The 23,660-nt window shown below is 38.2% G+C and overlaps 1 protein-coding gene across 2 annotated transcripts; it reads left to right on the top strand.

Annotated features, from left to right (window-relative positions):
- The first annotated feature begins 355 nt into the window (after window positions 1–355).
- On the top strand, window positions 356–11,247 carry OR8B8 (olfactory receptor family 8 subfamily B member 8). Of its 2 annotated transcripts, XM_070272899.1 has the most exons (2): window positions 356–374; window positions 10,322–11,247. In XM_070272899.1, exons 1-2 carry the CDS (start codon window positions 356–358, stop codon window positions 11,245–11,247), a joined length of 945 nt encoding a protein of 314 aa, XP_070129000.1. The 2 variants fall into 2 exon arrangements, with proteins under 2 accessions (XP_070129000.1, XP_001502085.3); XM_001502035.3 differs by lacking the exon at window positions 356–374 and having other exon boundaries at window positions 10,315–11,247.
- Window positions 11,248–23,660: the final 12,413 nt, after the last annotated feature.

Raw genomic sequence — 23,660 nt, 5'->3', positions numbered from 1 at the left:
AAATATATGACTGATTAATGTCTTACAGGGCAATAAAACCACATTCCCTTTAGAGTTAACTTCTTTACTGAACCATAATGACATCAATTTATGCAAAACTCTCACCTTTATAAGGCTTTATAAGGCTTTAGAAATCTCTGCCCCTTTATCAGTTGCGAATTGTTAGAGAAATACACTGTGATAGTCTCCAAGAGTATCAGATTAGGATCAAGCAGGTATTTTGGAAAATGCTGTTGCTCAATATCAAATAATTAATCAATCATCTATTTACATTTTTCCATGTTTGGGATAAATTTTTCTTTAACATTATTAAAGGAATTTTTGGAAGGGACAATCTAGAAGATATTGAGCAGAAATGAGACAATTTATTATAGGTGCTCCTCCTCTCTATCAAACCAACCAGGATCTTCTTGATTTCAGATATCAAGAAGGTGAGAGGAAAGGGGGCCCAAGGTCTGGAGATTTGACTGCCTATGATGGTGATTCTCAGTCTTGGTCACACGTTGGAATCTTCTGAGGAGCTTTAAAAAAGTACTGCTGCTGCCAGGGCCTCATCTCAAAACTTCTGCTTTATTGGTTTGTAGTGTGGCCTAGGAATGAGAATTTAGGAGCTTTGAGTGATTCTTCTGTGCAGCCAAAGTTGAGAACTTTTGGGCTACAACTTTTTCAAATACTCTAAAAGACTATTTCATTAGTTGAACTTGCTGATGTAGTTTACTTCACTTCAGAAATCAAATCTTCCTCTTCATCTGGGCAATCATCAAATGTATGCCAGGGTATGAGAAAATAGGCTACATAATCCCAAATCCTGGTAATGGCACGGTGGAGTGGCTGACAGAGCCTGGCATTAGGATTTGGACTAGCCTTTGAATCTCAGTTTTATCTTTTGCAAAATGACAAGTCAATTTCTTTATCAATAAAATGAAGAAAGAATCAAATAAATTCAAGTTGTTTTAAGGCATATATAGGAAAATACGTATGGAAGTATTTTTCATATTTTAATATGCTGTTCAAGTGTAGGCTTTCATCCAGGCATTTGGATTTATCTTTAATTTTTCCAGGGCTTGAACCTTTTTGTCCAACACAGCAGGGGCCTCTGCAAATTTGGGAGGAGGTTATCAACAACTGAAACAGGGAGCACGAATTTGGATGAAAGCATTGTTTGTTGACACCTGGGTCCCATTTTAGGAAGGATCTAAAGGTATCAGCTTTAATGGAGTAAAAGCAGTCAAATACTAAGAGGATAATAAAAAAAAAACTTTCTTGTTTTAGATGTCACATGTGTAATATCTGTACTGTGGCCAGGCTGTCTTTGAGACAAATTTTCAAAAAAGCTGCACTACTTTAATCATCTCCTATTCACACCATTAGTGAGGGAAGGATCCTCACCCTATGATTATGGGGACGGCTGAATATACAACATCTAGCATTGGGCAGATGAGTTAACAGAAGTTTACTAGTTATGGGACTAATATACTCACAACCCTGTGAGGAGGACACTGCACATCATGCAGATCCACAAAGGTGTTGCACTCAAGAACAGAGTGAACAACCAGGGGCTGTGGGAAGCAGACTTTCTAGTATTAAAAGGATGAGGTTCCCCCTAGTTCCCATGGGAGAAGATAATTGGCTTGTCTGAATAATTCTTCAGGCTAGCAGGGCACTGAAACTCTAAGGTACTCAGGGATAAGCAGAGACTGTGCCTGGACCCCAAGACAAGGAGGGTTGTTTGGCTAGGAGACCTCATCAGTGGAACCAGAGTCGGGAGGGGAACTTACGGTTAGGGCATTCTAGACCATCCTGGTTTCTCCCAGATGTTGAGGCAACGCATAAAGTTGGACCTTAATTTTAGGCCTTTTATCTCATGCACACATTCACAAAAAATTACATGTTCACATGTGCATTAATGCAAAGTTATGCATATATATGTGGGTACATTATATATATTAAGAATGAAAGTTAAAAGATCAAAAAGAAAAAGGTGAAGCTCTCTTAGTATCCATGCCAAATAGCTAGTTTTGCTTTGTATATAGTAACAAACTAACTAATGAGTGACAGGCTTTTGAATCATAGTTGAGAAGTTAAGTTTCAATAAGGCTCAGTAATCAATAGCTATGATTTGGGACTGAATGGAGAGGTCATAAAAGAATAAGAAGATTCTGTCAATTTTGGTTGGTGATTTTGTATTTTGCCTTCATTAAAAAGCATACAAGAAGAAGGACATTTTAGGGAAAAGATAAATTTATTTCACATGGCTGAGTTTTAGTTGTCTGTGAGATATTCAGGTGGGGATGTCTGATAGTCTGTTGACAGTACAGTACATAACTGAGCTGGACACATACATTTGTCAGCTATCAATTATATAGCGGGGTTAATCTTAGCCAGTGTGGATTGACCACATGTTTATCTCTAGAACTGCCTGAGGCATGGTACAGACCATTGGCCAATGGTGTGGAGTATATTTACTAAAGATAAATGGTGTTTTATAACCATGCATCCCTGAGCTGTTTGGGGGCAGAATGTACCAGCTTGCCAAAATTGTCTGGTAATAATAATTAAACTACAATAATTCAACAATAATAATAACAATAAAAAAATTGCACCTGGTTTCAGCAGAGCCTGGGGGCTTTCAATGGTTCAGGCTGGTCACATAGGTGGACCATGCCTACAAGACCTACTCATTATAAGATTATCAGACTTTGGATTTGTTGGTACCAACAAACTTCCCAGGTATGTTGGTGGTGGTCCAAGACCTGGAGACAAAGGGCATCTTGTGCAACCCAGTGGTGGGAGAAATATCTGGATCCCTTTCATTGCCTACCCTCCTCCTGCAGTTTCTATATCCTTTACTTGTGATAAAGCTGTCTGTGAGTATAAAAGGTTTGAGTCTTCTGAATCCTATCAGCAACTGAATACTTAAGGCAATTATGAATAATTAACACATCAGTAGATGATACTTAAACCATAGGAGTGGCTGGATTAGTCTGGGAAATTGTATGGGATGAGGAGATAAGAAAGGTAAGGTTGGAAATTTGAGGAACTTCAACATTTAATAATGGACAGAGAAGATGATATCTGTTGTACTGTACATAACATTATGAGGTAGATCAGGTAGGTTTTGATATTCCTGTTTACAGAAGAGGAATTCCCAGACTGGAAAACACTCTTACTTATCCAAGGCTACTCAACTAGATCTTTGGACTTCTAAACGTGATTCCTTCCACTACATCACATTGCTTCTTGATTAAAACTAGTCTTCAGGAAAGTTCCCTAGAGAAAGCTTTGGAAAGCACAAGTACAAAATTTTATAGGGGTTTTGTGGCTTTCTTGACAAGTAGAGATGTTAAAAAATAGCAGAGAGCCTTCACCATCCTGCAATTAAGATTTCTGAGACATCTCTGTCCAACAAGGAAAGTTTCTTGCTTTCTAAGAGATTAGTGAGTCTTCATTTTTAGGATTTATTTTTTTAAATCAGTTGAGACATCCCCACTAATGCCTAGAATAACTTTCCCTCCATCAAATTGCCTTTAAATAAGGCCATGTTATCTCCTTGCATTTTCTCCCTCTACCACAACCTTGGAACCGTGGTTTGCCCTTAACCCACCTTGAAATCACATATTTTACATTGCCAGTGTTAGGGTAATTATAGCACATATATCCCTGAGATAAATGTCACTTAAAAATGGATTTCTATTTTAAGAGCCCCAAACTGTGGGCTATGATGAAACTGAGCTCTGGGCAGCTCCTGACTTGGGAAGGCTTTGCAGTTCTTTCTGTCACTGAGTAACTTTCCTTTGACAGTCCTCAAAATATTGGGAGGTTCCTTTTATTCTGTAAACATCTTGATCCTGGAGGTCACACCCAATAAGCACACATCATCTAGCATGACTGCCAGTTCAGTGTTAATATTAGCATATTTAAAATGCCAAAAATACTTGCAGTAAAACCAGTTATGTGTAATTTATATTATTTATTTATCTTTTGGAAATGGGTTGACCACATAGCTATTTATAGGAAACTTCTAATGAATTACTTCAGTATTTGAAAAAATAAATGTATCCCTGAATTTCTCAATTTTTACATTTGGGCTTTTATTGAACCATACTTATATTTCTTTCTATTGAACTTAGTAAATATTAATGGGCAACATGTGTGTTCCCATTGTCTTCAATATAGGGTGTATAAGTTAAACAACATATGATCTTGCCTTGAGTTGCTTATAATATAGTTGGGGATGAGAAAATTCACTCTTGAAACTGAATGTAAAGTAAAAGGCAGAATTTGACCAAGTGGATAAAAAGAGATGTGGAGGAATAAGTGTCCTGTGACACTTCATTAATTCAAAACTACTTATTAAAGATTATGATAGTTGATTCTCAAAACCATCCTATGCATTAGGTGTTAACATCTCTGCTTATAGATGGGGCCACTTTGGAGCAAATACTATAAACTTACTTGGCCAATGAGTTATGTGATTAGAACCCAGGTCATTTGGCTACAAAGCCTGCTCAGGGCCACCACACTTGCCTTCTCTGACACATTTCCTAAGAACTTCCTCTCCCCTTGCATTGAAAGATTCCATCCTTAACCCTTGACTTGAGGTTTCTGTAGTCGTCTCTATTTACATGATTCCCAGTTCATGTCTTGATGATCTCCTCCCATGCTCCTATCTCTCACTGACAGCGTGTTCACTGACCATCCCTCTTAGATGTATTTTCAGCACTTGACAGTCAGGTCTAAATTCTCTACATTTGGCCCCTTTCCTTCCCTTTTTCTCTGTCCTGGGATTGAAATTTTAGTCACCTTTGATACTGGATCTTTCCTCTCCATTCTTCCCCCACGATCATTAATCTAGCAAATCTTGTTTATTCCTTCATCACTACAAATACCTGGAGGCTTAAGGAGACCAGCATGTCATACCGAAGAGATAAGCATGTTTGATTCCTTTGATTAAGGAAATGTTCTTAATAAAGATAATAATAGGATTTTTAAAAAATTAACTGAATTAATGTGTGTAAAGCACTTCAAATAGTTCCCGACACATTTAAAAAGCATTTTAAAAATGTAAAATGTTAGCACTAGTATTAATAGTCTTGAATCCATTGGATGATATTTTTAAGCACGCCAAATCTGTACTTTCTGTAAATTATTAATTTTCTATAAATGACATAATGTATGTAAAACTACTAGCAGAGTGCTTGGTATGTAGCTTCAATACGTGTTAATTACCCCCAATATAGACCTCCAAGGTCCCTTCTAATTCTAGGATTCTATGTTAAATATATATATGTTTTATATGTAAATTTGTATGTTATGGAGTTTAAAATGCTTAACAAAAGTAAATTGAGATTAAATATAATGCAGAACCATATAACTCCTGATATTTGCTTTCTCAGGAGCTAACTGAGGACATTTCAAATGAAGATCTTTCAGCCGCCATCTTTTCTCTTCTGTCAGGTTCTGTTCCTATTCGTATGAAACTGTAACTTGTGCTTGGCCTTCCTGGTGTGTAGTGTTGGTCAATGCACTTGAGGCCAACCTCACACCACCAGAAGTCTGAGGGTTAATGCATGTGCATGAGAAACATTGTATTGCATTTACACATATCACACATGGAATGCCACAAATAGACTGTAATAAAAAAAAGTGGAAAAATAGAAATAAATAAAATAAAGAAGAACTATATAGAGATTGAAGTTTTGGAAAGAGGGCAGTTCTGTAACAAAAGGAATACAGTTAAGAATAGTTCTTCCTACACTGCTTCCTGTTTGGGGCTTCATCTGCTCATTGGGGAACTTGACTTTAGCGAAGCCCCAGTTGAGAAGATTGTGAAGCACAGTTCCCATGGCAACAGGCTCTGAAGTGACATAGATCCAGAGGAACTTTTCTCAGTTGTTCTATCATCCAAATAAGAATCCTCTAAGGCTCCTAGAGAAAAGCCAACTTTTAATGAAGCTTGGGTCTTCTTTTCTTTCTGTGCCCCAAGGAGCCCCTCTCCAATGGGGCTCATTTCAGGTTTGTAATAATGATCTATTTTCTTTAATTGTGAGTTGACTATAGTGGGAATAAGAGCAGGGATTGAGATTTATTGTGATCACCAAGGCAGTGACAAATATCTAAGTGTAAGACTTATGCTTGAGGGCTCTTGTTATTGAGCAGTGATCAAAATATAATCCCCCATGTGTTGGAATGGTAAGCACTGGGTACGTGCAAATGTCACCCAACAGTCTTGCACAAAACACATACACATTCATACACAGGACTGATGTAGGGGTTATATAGTTAGCTTGCCAAGTGGAGGACAGGTAGCTGCTACCGTGCTTCTAATTATAAACTTACTACATGATGACTCCAGCTGCCCCATCCTGACCAAGATGTATGATTCATCAATTGAGTCCTGCTTGATAATTCCTAACTAGAGATCTGTTTTTTGGTTAGAGATTTTGTCTATATTAAAAAAAAAATGTCCTGGAAGAGGGAGTGGAATGTGGATGATTCCCAACAAGCTTTATTGGAATTTGGGCAATCTTTCCTGAGAACTGGTTTTGGCAGAGACTCAAAGGTAGAGCAAACATGAGGACTGTGAGCACTTGGGAAAGAATTTTTACTGAGACTAGAAACGGGTACAGAAAGAGAAGACTGGAGGCTGGAAAGGAAATCTCACTTGACTTTGTTATTAGGGCTTTGTGGAGTGGTAGAGTATGATTATTTGAAAAATAGGGCATTGGTGGTAGGACAGGAAGTAGGGACAAGGTGAAATAATCAAGGACCCTGGTCCTGTCTGTGGATGAAGTTATGATGGGGAGATGGGCTTTAGATAAAATTTTGAAGAAAAAATATTATTTCAGAACTCTTCTCACTTCTATCAGCTCTCCTCTTCCATCCTATTTTAGCCTCTCTCTTCCCCCCTTCAGGCTCATCTAGGTCTTAACAAGCTTTTTCTCTTTCTCTTTTCCTCCCTAAATTATATATACTCTATAGTTGCTTTATGTATATTTCCTAAAGCATTCATTAAGGCTCTATTAAGTGTCTCCCTCTTTGCTAGGCTCTTCTACTTTATGATTTAATTTAACCTTCACAATAACCTTGTGAATTGTTATCATTATCCCCATTTTGCAGATGAAGAGATTGAGAATCTGACATTAATAAATGTTTTGCGAGCTGCTGCAAGTCAGGTTCTACATTTGGTTCTAAAGATATAAATGTGAATAAACCTAGTTCCTATTCGTCACAGTTCATGGAGGCACATGGATTATCACAAAGACAGTAGTAATATGTTATGAGAAGAGCTGCAGTAGATCTAAGGACAAGCTACTGTAGCATTTTTTGGCTAATCTCTATTGAGGTGGGAGCTGATGATGATTTGAGATCCTCCTCCTTCTGGCATTTGGCATTTTGACAGGGCATACTTATTGCACATGTACTGGTGCTCACCGTGGCTGAGCAGATTCCCAGAGACATTCCACATGTGGTGGCAGAGACATCCTAGGTCAGAAATCAGGGCGTAAGTGATGCAGCTAAGGAACTGTGTTGTGTGCCGACTGCATGCAGCCAGCTGCTGTAGCAACAGTAGAAGCTGAAAAGATGGGCTGGGTAATATGCAATTAGGCAGAAAAGATGTCCAACACAGAAAGCTTGGTGATGGGACCTGAACTCAGGGCCTTGAAAAATGTTCAGAGTACAGGGTAGAGGACACCGCAGCTATAAGGCAAGGCTCACATTATATGATTTGTAATGTGTTAAAAGCTTAGAAAAACCTTTTGCTCCATTAACCTTTTACTTGTTCTGAAAGTCTCTCTCTTATCCCTTATTTTACTGCTGTGCTTTGAGTTAAGGCATCTTGTCTGAATGCAGATAAAACAGTGTCTGGAGGGACTGTTGTATCAAGTCATTGACACCCAGTAGCCCATTAGACTAGTTGATCCTCCTCAGTACATCTGATCATACCCTCCCCTGATTATGTCATTCTCCTATTAAAAATGTTCCATGGATTCACAGTGCACACATATTCCCTGTCATGACATCCAAGTCTCTCCCCTGTATGACCCTGGGGTGCTGCTTCAGGCCTGATGTCCAATTACACACTTTACTTGTACTTAACATTTTAGCCAAACTAAAAACCAGGTGGGCTTCTTCTGGATAAGCTGGAGACCTTCTTCAACTACAGAGGTTGGAGACCCATGTGTTATTTCAGACTACACCACCAACCAGCTCTGTGATCATTTGGGTCTCAATGTCCCTGTCTAGAAGACACAGGCTATGAAGATTAGATGAGTGAATCCTAAACCTGGCTAAATATCCAGAACATCAGGGAAGATTTAGAAGAGAAAACAGATTATCAAGTCCCACTCCTGGAGATTCTGATTTATTGTGTCTGGATTGGATCAGCAGGATATGTACTTTTAATAAGCATATAATTATCAAATTCAATTGTACAGTCAGGTTTGTGAATCACAGGATTAGATGATTATTAATATTGCTTCAAATCTATGAGGCCCCGCAAGTGTGAATTAGTTGTCACTGAGCTCAAGCAAGGCTCTGAGAGACTGGGACACAGAGGGATAACTTTTGTCATGAGTGAGGGGAGTTTGGAAAAGAGCAAAGCAAACAAAACAGAGAAACAAATGTTGGTGAGTCCAGTTGGGATAAAGGGAGATCATGTTACAAGGCCATCAGGGTCAGCATGAAGGTACTGGGAGCCCAAAAGAGAACTGAGAGGATGGAGGACATGGGCCATCACGAAGAATCCCAACAATTTAGCACTTTTGGAAAAAAAAAGCTGTTCTTAACTAATGCAAATTGTTCTTTACTGTCAAGCTCAAATTCCAAGAGATGACTGGAGAGGTTTGTTCCTGCCTGGACTAGATTTTGTACAATTCCTGTGATAAACAGAAATGCAAGTGGTGTGTTGAATGCTGTCCTCTGAACTCACGTAGCATTTTATGTCTACCTTTTCTGGATCTTATCACATTTTTTCACATATCTAGTTAGATGTATTCTATCTTATCTTTTCCAAGAGCTTGTCAGAGCCTTGAAGACAAGAACCCTGCTTTATACATTTCTTTATCTCCCACAGAGAGATATTAAACACAATTACTAAGAACACTAGATTTGGAGTCAGATGGACCTAGATTTCATATGACTTTTGTACATCTGGTGAATTAGTTCATCTACAAAATGAGAGTGATAAAACCCAGTTCATAGGATTTGGGGAAAAGTTGAATGAAGTATTGTATGTAAAATGGTATTGGATCTTGGCATGCTGTGTCAGTATATAAGCACCAAGATGGGAATAGTGTTGGATATATATAGTAAGTACTCAATAAATTACTGTTTTCCCACAAATACTTGTTTTTACTGAGTAGATGTTAATTGAACAAATAAAAGTGTTTCTAAAAGCCAACTCAGATATTATCAAGGGTATTAGAAAATAGCCCTTCTTTTTAAACTAATTTCTAGGGCTGTGATCCCAGGGGAACCTCTGGCTTTTTACTTCTAATCAGGTCTCCAGATCTCTAAACCTAGAATAAAACTAAGTCTCCTGTCACCAGCTGGCACTTATTACAGGCAAGGATGCTGTCTCCCTTCTACAAGTTGGATAAAAGTCTTGGGGCAAAGCCTGGATCAGATAAATAGCGTTATTTAGCTCAGAAAGAATTCTAAGGCAGTCCAAGCTCTGATCCTCCAGACAGGATAGGAACTAAAGGGATCTATGCTTAGTTCCTACATCAGTGTTAGCACCATGGCCATTTATCTGTCCAAACAACTGAGGATAAGAGTTAGATCGAAAGGTACATCACTGAAGCTCCAAGCTGAAGGAGGGTGAGTGACTGAATCTGAGCTGAACTTTTCTTAAGTCCCCGACCTCAGGTAGTAAAGGCCTTGGGAAAACCACTTCACTTTTCTGCTCTGTCCATGTCGACCATGGAGCTAGACACTCCAGGCACAGTTGAGTTGGCTCCAATCTCTGAGAGGACTCTGCTCAGAGATTGACCCCAGTTATTGTAAACTTGAGCAGAAACTGGAGTTGTAAGGACATAATAAAGGGACCAAAGTAAAGATCCCCGAGACTCAGCTCATTGTTGGGGCCCTTCATCCTGGCAGCATCTACCCTTCTAATGGAGGCAGAGTCACTAGGTGGCTGTGAGAAAGGACCCATAGGCTTCAGGAAATGCCTTTCTGATGAAGTCTAAAATTTCTTTGCATGGGTCCAATTTACAAGAATGGGGTGGTGGCTGGGAGGGCAACAGTTGTCTCTCTCTCTCCCTCTAAGTGACTCCTTTCCCTCATTCCCACAGAATGCCTTAAGTGAGAATGGTAGCTGAGAATTCCTCCATCACAGAATTCATCCTTGCAGGCTTAACCAACCAACCGGAACTCCAGATCCCCCTCTTCTTCGTTTTTCTGGGTTTCTACGTGGTCACTATGGTGGGGAACCTGGGCTTGATAACACTGATTGGACTGAATTCTCACCTGCACACCCCCATGTACTTTTTTCTCTATAACTTGTCCTTCATAGATTTCTGCTATTCCACTGTAATCACACCCAAAATGCTGATGAGTTTTGTCTCAAAGAAGAACATCATCTCCTACGCAGGGTGTATGACTCAGCTCTTCTTCTTTCTTTTCTTTGTCATCTCTGAGTCCTTCATCCTGTCAGCAATGGCATATGACCGCTATGTTGCCATCTGTAACCCACTGGTGTACACGGCTGCCATGTCTCCCCAGGTCTGCTTACTTCTTTTATTAGGTGTCTATGTGATGGGGTTTGCTGGTGCCATGGCCCACACAGCATGCATGGTAAAACTGACTTTCTGTGCCAACAATCTGGTTGACCACTACATGTGTGACATCCTTCCCCTTCTTGAACGCTCTTGCACCAGTACCTATGTAAATGAGCTGGTAGTTTTTGTTGTTGTGGGCATTGATATTGGTGTGCCCACAGTTACCATCTTCATTTCTTATGCCCTCATCCTTTCCAGCATTCTCCATATTCGTTCCACTGAGGGCAGGTCCAAAGCTTTCAGCACCTGTAGCTCCCACATAATTGCAGTTTCTCTTTTCTTTGGGTCAGGGGCGTTCATGTACCTCAAACCATCTTCTCTTTTACCTATGAACCAGGGGAAAGTATCCTCTTTATTCTATACCATTGTGGTGCCCATGCTCAACCCATTAATCTATAGTCTGAGGAATAAGGACGTCAAAGCTGCTCTGAAGAAAATCCTGAGCAAAAAATCATTCTCTTGAGAAAGGAGCAACACTTAGGAAAGGGACTTTTTTCCTTTCATACATGATTCGGGTTCCATTGGTTACATGGAGGAAATTTTAACTTTTTCTCAAACAAGTTTACCCTTCCCATTTTAAGTGTCCTTTAAGAAGATTCTTAAGACTGTAGGATACTCACATTTAGTGGACCTTAAGGATGATGTTATTCAGTTCTTTAACATCTCTGAGAATAGATATGGGCTTACGTCCCTTCCCCAAGGTAACCCAATTACTCAATAGCTGAACTGTGACTAGAACCCAGGCTCTTGATTTCTAATACTGGTTGCTTTCCATTATGGCTCACTTTCTTCCTCCCTCAGTCCCAGAAGATATAATTTAAAATGTGAGCTGGTCTGGGATGTTAAAATCTGATTCTGTCTACAGAAATTTCAGGGAACTTTGCAAGGGCTAATTTTAAATAGCACATTTTTGGAAGAAGGTAGGAGGTATAGGATTTTGTTGAGACCGTCTTGGCTAAATGACCAGACAAATTCTTGAAGAATTGTGTGGAGTGTGTGGGGGAAATGTGCTGGGACTCAGAGAGCAGCAAGCATGGTACCTCCTGAGATGGTGGTATGGAGCTTTGGAGACTTGGACTTTAAAGGATTTGGCAATGCTGGGTTGAAGACCTCATAGAAAAGGTCAAGGTTATGAAGGACAGAATTTGGGAATTATTTAACACAGAATCATTTCTCTGTTTTCAAATTGTGCTTTTCAAGCAAGAGTGGAGAAATCTGCAGCTCTGAGCGGTCAGCTAAGGATCTAGAGACTGTTTCAGAAACATAGAAAACTTTGTGTTACAAGCCAGTAATCGGGTTAGCACCACACAGCAGTCAGTCAGCAGAGGAAATGACCACTGACTGTTATGGCACTGTGTGGGGCAGAGACGAGCTGGGATATTCTCTGTGTGCCTCTCCAGGTCAGACTTCTGCCCCTTTATACATTACTCGAAGTCCTGGAAGGCATTCCCTAATGGATCATGTCAATGTACTTCCTTGCTCTCTGGTTTCTGGTTAGGTTAGACCAATGGCAGCATTGGCAGAGGAAATCAGATGGCAGGAGGAGTGTGATATTGTGGTATTATTTCTCTGGCTTCCATAATCCTGGGCTACAGTAGCAGCAACTTAATGTCTATTTCCTACATGGTTACAGTAACTGCTCCCTCCTTTTTCTCTTCATGCCAACAAGTGGTAATGTCTCCCTGCTATTGCTAACCTGGGGAGTGCTACCATCTTTTTGTGGTTTCTCTCAATCATCCTTTTGCCTACACCTATGCAAACAGTTTCCTTGTTATATTTTTCAATTACTTTGTTTTAGTGGATCATCTATATTCTACTGGGACCCTGAATGGCACACCTTCCAGCAAAGGTGGAAGGATTGTGTAGCTCAGGTTATTAAATCCACAGCTTAATGGTACTGTATAAAGGGAGGTAGAGTTTCCTTTGGTTTAAAAGAAAACTTTAAATGGTAAAGATTTTTTTGCAAAGCAACAAGTGAAATTCTATGAAGGTACTTTTGATTTATGAATTCTCTTTAGGAAAATTTTCTTCTATTTGGATAAATGAAGTTTGGATGGATATATAAAGTTTTGCCCCTTGGGATGATACAGATCACTAGGGATGAATACAAAAGGATGAGAATGGAATGAGAGTATTGTGTTTAGACAGCATAGAATAGATGACCAGCATGAAATTTGGGTTACTGGGGCAGCAGAGAGGAGAAGAGCAGCATAAAGATTCAGAAAGAGCAGGGACTAGGGAGTTGGAAGGTAGAATCTAATCTGAACCCTAGCTTCTGCTCAGTAGCTCTCTGACCTTAAGCAAGTTACTTGATGTCTCAGAGCACCAATGTCTTTAAAACTTTTTTTGCAGGATTATTAAGAGAATTAAATACCAGGTACTCAGTAAATTTTTTTCTTCCATCCCTGCTAGATCCTCTTTTTCTTAGTATCAGCACTTCCACTAATTTCTTGCATGACCTCAGGACAATTGCTTCATCTTTCTGGGCTCATGCTTGCTCATATTAAAAATGATCATGCTATACTGAATTGTTTCTACATTCCATTTGCAATATATATTTATTTGTGTTGGGGCTCAGGGCAGGCCACCCTGAAATATCCCACAATGGCGTATTGATTATTTTGATTTAAAGTTACTTGAGAAAGAAAAAGGGCAGTCTGACCCTCTTTTCTCTGCTCCCCTGAAAGCAGGAAATAAATCTCTCATGTGAAAGGTGCTGTCTCTGCATCTTTATCACCAGAGCTGGGGAATTCCAGGCCAAGAAGCCTGCATAAACAAACCTTGTTAATTTACTATCTCAAGTTTAACTCTGTTTAAATTCCTCACTAGTTAGGTATGTACCCCAAACCTAGGTCTCTTTATGCAGTCAATCCCTCACAAATCTGTTGTTTCTTTATCCAGAAAATATGTATAGTGCCTGCTTTGTTCACCCTTTGAGCATTGTTCTCATAATTCTGCTGTGCATACATAATTAAATTGGGTTTTTCTCATGTTTATTTGTTCATGTGTCAATTTTATCATTAGTCCAGCCATAAGAACACAAGAAGGGTAGAAGGAGGAGGATTTTTCCCTCCCCGACATTTGTGTACTGACTGAGTGGTACATGTTTATGGTATTTAAAATGATTGCCAAAGAAAAGTCAGTGAAAGGAAGTCTCCCTTTATGCCAGTTTTCTGGTTCTCCTGTACCCTCTCCAGGGTCCATCACTGTTGCTTGTTAGTTGTATATTTTTAGAGTCTTTCTACAGATGGTGCCTGCACATTCATGCACACAATCTTGTCCTTGTTTTCAAAGTCTATGAGCAACTCATTTAAAATGTCTTTACTGAGGAAAACTAATTAGAAGAGGAGAGAATAAGGGGTTGTTACTGGGAAAGGCAAATAAATAAATAAGCAGAAAAGATGCATATGAAGAGTCATGGAGAGCGAAAAAGAGGGAGAGAGAAAGGCATTCTGTGAAAACACGGGAATGTCAACTCTGGTTATGAAAGTGTGTGCCCCAAGACACAGCTCATCACAAGAATTTGGTTTTTCTAATCTTTTGCCTCCACCTTGATTTTCACGCTTGCATAAAATTCTACCGTATGGATGTAATATACGTGATTAACAATTTTATACTGCTGTATATTATTTTTGTTTTTCCAAATTAGAAATAATGCTTGATTAACAGGTTCATTCAATAATCTTTGTTTCCCCCCAATTAGGATATATTTATAGACAGAATTCCTGAATTACACAGATTCTTGAATATTACTCCAAAATTCCTTCTTGAAAGTTTATCTCAAGTTACACACTCACTAGCAACAAAAACATACTCAGATTATCTACTCTTGGCCAGATTCTGTGCTAGTAAGGATGTCACTCATGAAAAGTTACCTTTAATTTTGATAGTGGTAGTGTTTGTATTATCATCTCCTCCTTTCATATCTTTTCTTCTTTCGACTTCATAAACTACTTGTGGTATCTGTATGCATAAAGAAAAGAGGGAGAAAAAATGAAAATGTTTTCTTTTTCCTTTGTTTCCTTACATAATTCCTGTATAGGAGGAAAAACAATTTTCTCTCTACCTTTCTGGGTTCTTGGCTGAGACCCCCTGCTGTAATAAAAGATTGATTAACAGGAGAAAAACAAAGAGAAGTTCAATATCATGCATAACCCCCGCATAGAAAGGAGATACCCAGGGAAAATGAGTAACTCCTCAAAATGGCCTAAGCCACCACCTTAAATACCATCTCCAGAGAAAAACAAAAGAAGATGTGGTGGGGGGAGCCAGTTATGGGAGGTTACCAGGCAAAGCACAGTAAAGGAGAGTTTGGTTGTTGTACAGATTTAAGTCATTGCCTTCTCCATTGATAAGAATTTCCAGAGATTTAGTCATCCCCTCTTCCTGGTACAGAGAGGGAGACATCCTTACAAATGGAGATTTCCCTTATAAATATAAATTTTCCTCACAAAAGGGCAACTTCTACTTGGTTTTCAGAGCTTCTCCTCTGTCTGCTATTTCTTAAAAATAATCAGTTCAACATAATCCTTATGCCAAAGAGAAATATTTTGCTGTGGCAAATTCTGCTCCCCTTCATCCTTTCTTTCTTAAATGATTTTTTCTTACCTTAATCACATTTCTGGTAATCTTTTTGATCCAAGGAAGGGAATATACTCTGGAGCCTTTGCCTTTATGATAATCTATTGTGAGGTGTTTTTCTGGAACATCTTTCTCCTACCTCTCTGTTGGTTTCAATGCCCCTGTTCTGTGTTCTTACAGCACAGGGCACTTAACCTATTAAGTGATGGTCAAAATGTAGGACCATTGCTTGATTACTTTTCTGTATCCACCCCTACCACAAATTGGACTGTAAGTTTTGTGTGAGCAGTCCCTAATGCCTGTTTTGATACATCCACACATTTCACACAGTGCCTGGTACATGTAGAGTGGGAGTTTAACAAATATTTATTGGGTGCAAGAATGGAGCATCTAGCAGTTTCAGCAGCTGGTTTACTAAAGGGACTTCCCTTTTCTCATTCTTCTGGCAACTCATTCTTCTCTTCTAGCATATTGATCAACATATGTTTGATCTCTAATATCCCATCACCCTGGTTATATTCTTGTGTATTAACTCATGATCCCCAACTTTAGGCACATGCTACCTAGTGGCAGTAGCAAAAATCAGACTATCTTAGATTCCTAAACCTCAACTTTCCACTCCTTTTTATGGTCAAATGTATAGTGTTATATAAAATGATTAACTTATGCAAACTCTAAATCACTATCGAAGGAAGTTTTATAAAATACCAACAATTGTGCATTCATTTAGTACTCCCCATTTTAACTCACATCTCAGAGACAACATAATGAAGAAACTTTGCACAATGAAAAAATGAATCATTCATGTATGAAGCTCCCATTTTCCTCAGAGCAACAGACTGTAAATCCAAATGATTGCGTTCAAAATATAAATGCACTTAGAAAAAAGTCATGGAGACCATAGACTGATTCTTCTTTGCTAACTTTGCAGGACACAGTACTGCTTTCTCAGAGCAAACCTTCCTTTTTCTTGACTCTCACAAATGAATATATTCTGTATCCTGTAAGAATTGCTTCTGGGGACATCTGATAATACAGAGTTTTTGGAACTTTTCAAGTTCCTTAGTAATTTTATGGCGGAAGACTCTTACTTTTCCCTTTGTAATTAAAAGTAAGTTGTGCAGCCCTATTCTGAGACTATGCAATGTCTTGTTTCTTTGCAATTTTTCACACACTAATTTTAGCATCCATTAATGATTCTTGCCTGAATCAGTTATTACTCTGATGGTTGAAAAATGGAGATTTTCTAAATCCATCAATCCTTCATTATTTGTTAGTTGGCATTCTATCAGGAAGAACATTTTCTTCTTCTATATTTATTATTTATTTATCCGTTCATTTATTTATTCATTTATATCATTTTGGACTCATGCATTCTAATTTTATCTAATGGGTTGTTACTCATTATTCTCAGTATTTACCTTGATGCTCAATTTCGCCCTGATTTGTCCCTTGGAAGCCTCTTCACACTGGTTCTAATGGCCTTTTAATATATCTCCATTAGATTTTGAACACTTTATTACTTTCTGGCAAAACAATATGCTTCAGGCTCACTCTTTCCTTTCCCTGTCCCAGCATTGGTTCCATTTAGAGAAGAATGGTATTTAAAACCAAGACTTGAATGCTAGATGCAATGAGCTGTATTTAATGTCATTTTACAAGCAGGTATTTAATGGGAGAAAATTCATGTTTGGAAAATACTCATTTATATGTTTTACCCTTGAGGATACCTGTCTGTGTACAAACGATTGACTTGCTTTCTGTGAATGGGCCACTGCTCTGTCCCAAAGTCGAAGATTGCCAAGTGTCATCTGTGGACCTTCTACCACTTTCTGCTTGCTCACATGACAGTTTCCTCAGGTTCTCATCAGTGACTGGTGAGACCACATGAAAGGAAGAATTAGGCCTGGAGTGGGAGGGGAAAAAAGCCCTGAAACTCTTGTCACACAATTTGGTTGCAGATGCCATTCAGTCAGTCCTTCTTAAATAAATGACTCTTTGTCCCATTTGCTTCCTACATTCATATTGTATCTTGCAATGACTACCTTCCCCTTTTATTCTAACTTTCCAGACTCCCATGATTTGAAAATAAAGTTGGCTAAGAGTTTCACATTCAAAGGACTCATGTTCTTCAAACCCTAATAATAAGTTTTGAAACTTTATGTCCTGTGAACTTTACATACAAGTTCTCATTTAATCTTCTCTACAACTGTGTGACATAATTATCCCTGTTTTGTGGATGAGTAAACCGAAGCTTAAAGAACTTAAGGAACTTGCCTAAGTTATACAGATAGCAATTGGTGAAGTAAAGAAATAAATTTAGACTGTCTGACTCTAGAGCCCATACTCTTAACACTCACTGCCTTCCAGAGGCTCACCCTGGGTGGGTAAGAAATAGCACATGTGATGCACGTATATTCACCTTGTACAATGTGTAAGTGCCTGCTGCCTTTGAGCTGAAGAAGTCAAGACAGTCACTCTCATTTGGAAACGATTTGCCAAAAAGGTATATGAAGGGAAAGAAACCAAGGATTTTTCTTCTTATTTAATGTACTCAACTAATGGGGTCAATAATATAAACATATGTGAGACCTTCTGAACTACAGTAATACAGACTGTGCAGTGATATATTTAGAAAATGTTTATTTGAGGTTATATTCCCAACCTCAGCCTGGTGATCTAACACACACAGAATTTAATGCCTGGTAGATATAGAAGGTTGTAAATAAGTGTTGAATGAATCCCTAGTGAGACCTTAAAATATTAAATTATGCAATGCTTTGTTTTTAATTTTTAAAAATGATTTTTATTAAATTTACAAAAGAAATTCTTGAATATTGTAGGAATATGTAAAAGTAGAGATAAGCAAAAGATTTATTTAAAAAAATCCATGATCCAGCCACCTAGAGATAACTACCCTTAGTATTTTGGTGTATATTCTTTTAGAATATTTTTCTGTCTGTGTGGTTGTGATAGAGAGAGATAGATACACACACACAGATGGGATCATATTAAGCATGATTTTGTAACTTTGTATTTCATTCTGTAACACATTGTAAACATTTCCCATGTTATCAAATATATATCAAAATCATATTTTTAATGACTATGCTCATTGAGTTTAAAGCTGTAAGGTCAGTGGAATATGAAAAATGTTTCTGTTTGCTGTATGGAAAGATAGCATTGTTTTCTTCTTTTCAAAGAGTTTTTTAATAGTGATATGTTCATCTGATATTCTAAACTTCTTTTCTAAATTCTAAGAGTAGCTTTCACTTTGATTTATTCTTAGTGTCAAATTCTGCATAATCCTCCCACCACCTTAGTTCAAATTTCCTGGTCTCCAGTACCACCCTTCTCCTTCACCCTTTACCAAAAGTCAAAAGGCAAGTCTGGAGATTCTATCCTCACTTATAGTTCCCCCTTCACTTTCTCTAGTGAGGGAGAAGTCTCAATGTCCCAAGCAGGCAAATAAAGAGACAACTCTTTCTCTTCCTTCTTATCCTTCCCAATCCAATGCAAAGGAAAGGGGCAGTTTATAGGACTGGTGAGAAATTGGGAGAGTGAACTTATAATGTGGCTCAGTGTGGCCCAGTCTCGTTCCTACAGCCTCTTTCCTCATTTCTAGTTAGGATAGGCACATTCTCAGGACCCCTATTCAACTTTTCCATTTACAACCATTATTCTTTGTAGAGAAGACCAACAGTTGCCAAGCTCAGTTGAGACCTAGATTCATTAATTTAGTCGGTGATGTACAGTAAGGGAAATACAAAGTACTAATGTAGACGCCCATTCAAGCTGGGTATTTCAATCAACTTTAACAGCAATAAAGCTGGCATTTCTTTTTCCTGTCTTCTGTATCTAGAAGTCAGTTGACTTCTCAATTGATTCTGGATTCAGAAAGGGACTCTTTCTCAACCTATCTCAACTATCAACAATTAACCCTTCTCAACTTTCTCCCATCCCTCCCTGCCATGGAGACAATGATTCAAGTCTCAATATCATTTGCCATTCCCCAAATTTGCAGTGCTTTTTTCCCTTATGACCTTTTGTATATCCTTTTGTAATTCCTTTTGCTCAGAAAGTCCTCCTGATTTTCTCTGCTGGTAACATTTTACTTATCATTCAAGACTAATAGCAATGCATTTCTAAAACTATATCACAAAACAGATTGTGTATTTCCATAGTAATATTGTAATAATTGGAGACTTTCTGAATAACGATCTAGCATAAAATAACTTGGTAAAAATAAAAGATACAGTTTCTATAATACCCTATAATAATTTTTTAGGAGCAAAATTATTTTCCAAGTTTTATGAAGTATGCAAAAAGTTATTCTATATATTGATTTTATAGGGAATCTCAAAGGCAGCAAAGTGAATACACAGTCCATGAAAAACAGAGCCCTATTATAACACTGGCCAATTTAAACATACACTAGCTATTTAATCAATAAAAATAATTATTTTGTCATTAGCTCCCTTAGCAGTTAAACATAATCCTTTTCATTATTATTTTGTTTTGCTATGGTGTGCATTGTGTTAAAAAAAAAGCTGGCTAGATAATTCACTGAATGTATCTCCACTTAGCCAGCAAAGAATTGTGCAGGAGTATGACGAATAATCCCTGGAATTGAGAATGTTTGTTCATTTTATCCTCCAAACCACGTCCAAACAACATTTCTCTGGAAAGGGAAAACCATTCAAAATAGAGTAGAACTTTGACAGGGAATTTGTTCCAAATTTTTAAGAAGGTGATTTTGGTAGGTGTGTCTGCCTTCATCATGGGAATATGAGAAAGATGACCCATGGCCTGGAATGCTTTTCCTGTTTCCAATCCCTGCCCTCCCCCAAACCTGTCTTAACCTCCAGACCTTATTATGCCAGCCAGGGTTGTTGACTGCAAACAGCAGAAGTTGATTCTGGTTAACTTTGGCAAAAAAGGGATTTAATTGGCAAGAAACAGGGTGGTTCAAAGACTCTTAGAGCAGGCTGGGGAACCAGCCTTTGGAGCCAGCAGGATCTAGAGGAAGCCAGGAGGCGGAATTACAGCCAAGCTACATCACAGAACCACTTGGTTAGGTTGTGCTGGTCACTCCTGCTGGCACTAACAACACCCCAACTTTTGTTATCAATTGGTAGATTGTTTTTGTCTTTGTCTTGCTGACATGAAATATAAATTTTTCCTGTTTATTTGTGTCACTTGCCTAGGCTCAGAGGCCTGCATGCAAACATCTGACTGGCCAAATTCAGGGCTTATCCTTTTGGGGAGATTTCACAGAAGAAGGCTGAGTCCTAGCTCCAACCAAGGCTTGTGCAATACCAAACACAGTATTGTTGGACAGTCACAAAAAACCTCACTATTCTTATCGCTATTTACTTTTTTGTTTTAAACATGAATTTTACTTACATAGAGAGACCTTCCCTGACCTTCCAGACTCAATAGGGCCCCTGGTTAAATGATTTCCTAGCAACCCATAACTTCTTTCTGGCAAAATCATTGTATTTATAACTAGTTATGTGTAAACTTCTGTCTATTCTAGGTTTCTCCATCTAGATTACATATATGACAGGGCAGGGGCTGTGTCTATTTTAATTCTTGCTTTATTCTTAGACCAAATAATAAGGCCTAGAATGTGGTAGATGCTCTCTACATATCTGTTGGACCCTCTTTATTTCTACATTTCATCAATTATATTTCTAATTCGTAGTCACACCCCCTCCCCTCAGCTGATGCTGACTTCTGGATAATTTCTTTAGATCTATCCTCCAGTTTACTTATTTTCTCTTTACCTATGTCTAATAGGCTGTTTAATGTATTTATAGAATTCCTAATTTCAAACATCATGTTTTTATTTCTGAAAGTTCCTCTTTATTCTTTTAAAAATCTGCCTTGTCAATTTTGATGTTTCATTCTCTATCCTTTCAACTTGCTCTTTTATTTTTTTGAACACATTAATACATTTATTTTGTATCCTTCCCCTATGAGCCTACTAATTTTGCAGGTCTGATTCTGTAGCTTGTGCTTTATCATTCATGATGATTCTCATTCCTGGTGGCTTATTTTGTGTTTGTTTAGTGATTTTCATTATGAGCTCATGATCCTTGGATATTCGTCTAGGGAAATTCTTTGATATCTGGGTTCAAATTCTATTCTCCAGAAAATAACTGGGTTTTTTTGGGTTCTATATGTAATATGAATATTTTGCCTGAAACAGAGGTAGTTAGACATTCTCAGGGAATATTTTATATCTTTTTCTGCCCTTCTAGAGCCAAGGCCATGTCAGGCACATATCTTTGCCCCCTTCCTATGTTGACTTTTTCTCCATCTAATTTAGCCACAGATGATGTTTCTTTTTTGGGGATCCAGTATAATGAGTTGATAACGGTTCTAAACTCCCAACCTGCTTGAGTAGTGAAGAGGAATTGAACCAAGTAATCTAGACGTATATTAGATTATTCCCTGGCCATTTTCCTTGAGTATTTTTCCTGATGTCCACCCACTAGCATGCAGGCCCTAGAGGGCTTTTGCTTCCGCTCAACATTGGATAAATGACCATAAACTTGCTGGCTTGTGGTATATCTTGAGACAAGCCAAAGGGTTCCAAAATGACTGTCCTGAAGGCTAGGGCATGACAAAAGAGAAATAACAATGCATACAGAGTGACAGAGGGAGAAAGAAAGAAAAAGAGAGATAAAGATAGAGGTGAAAGCTGTATCCTTTTATGACTGAACCTTGGAAGTCACATAGCATCACTTCTGTCATACTCTATTGGCTGGAGAAATCCCAAGTCCCTACTTAGATGCAAGGGTAGGGAACATAGACCCAATCTCTTTATTGGAGGAGTGTCAGCCCTATTGTACCAAGAGCATGTGGGATGCAAGATATGTGTGTGTTTGTGTGTGTGTGTGCATGCTCTGGTATGGCCATCTTTGGAAAAATAGTCTGCCTCACACATGCACATTGTATAGTTGTTCTAAACATAATATTACATTAGAATACATCCAGGATAATGCCAGGCACTCTGCAGTTGCTCCATATGCATTAATTCTTTTTCCTCTTGATTTCCTCCCTTTATTTAAGGAAAAAAGTGGGTTTTATTTCAAGAGACACCAGATAGACCAGAAATAAAAATGATGTTTTTTTGCATGTGCTACATACTAAGTTGTTAGGTCAGTAAATGCCCATTTTAAAAATAAGGGAATTGTGGCTCAAATGTATTTAGTAATTTTAAAGTTAAAGTAGTTTAGAAGGGTGATTTATTAAAATATTAATTTATTTTCATTTCCCATGTATGTTTTAAGTAAATTTTTTAATTTAACATTAACATAAGGATATGGCTTGATGAATTTTCACAAACTAAACACATCCACATAAGCAGCACTCCTACCATAGACAGAACATCGTTGGCAACCCTGAAACACCTTTCATATCCCTTTCCAGCCACCAGCCCCTAACTGCTCGACCATGAATAACTGCTGTCTGACTTCTAACACAAAAGATTAATTTCCTTGTTTTTGAAATTTATGTAAATGGAATCATAAAGTATGCACTCTTCTGTGCTTGGCTTCTTTTGCTCCATAATAGGTTTGAGACATTTGTCTATGCTATTAACTTTCATGGCTGTATGAAATTCTATTTTATTAGTATCCCACAATTTATTATCCAGTCTATCGTTGATTGACATGTGGGTGTTTTTTGGCTATTATGTGTCACAGTGCTATAAATCTTCTTGGTATATATTTAGGTAAACACATGTACTTATTTTTATTGGGTATACACCTATGAGTAGACTTCCTGGGTCAAAATATATGCATATATCCAAGTTTGTTAAATACTGCTAGTCAATCTATGGTACCCTGTACAGCGATATACAACAATGTTGTACCATTGTACCAGTGGTTACTATGTAAAATTGTATCAATGTTTATTCTTTGTACCTGTGTAATTCCTCTTCCACCTATTTTAGGCAGATAGCTAGGGTTTGTATTTCTTTCCTTTAGGATTTTTGGCTATGTATAAATCAGAACCGCTTGCAGTTAATGTCCTTCTCATTTTTGAAGCCTAGCTCTACTAAAGACGTAGTATTGGTTGACCAGGAAGAGTAGGTTCAGTTTATGAGAATTTGAGGGCAAAGAAGGTAAAAGACAGAGAAAGACTCTCTTAGTCAGAAAGGGGATGGAAGTCAGTGGGTCTAGGAGACAGCAGAAGCCAGAAGGTATGAATAACTGTTTATGCTCTTTTTAGTTGGGTGACCACATAATTTCTTATCCAAATCCAGACACTTTGGAGAGTAAG

Source organism: Equus caballus, chromosome 7 (genome assembly GCF_041296265.1).
Source record: "Equus caballus isolate H_3958 breed thoroughbred chromosome 7, TB-T2T, whole genome shotgun sequence".
Lineage (NCBI taxonomy): Eukaryota > Metazoa > Chordata > Mammalia > Perissodactyla > Equidae > Equus > Equus caballus.
Note: the sequence above shows the minus strand (reverse complement) of the source record. Positions and strands in the feature narration are given on the sequence as shown.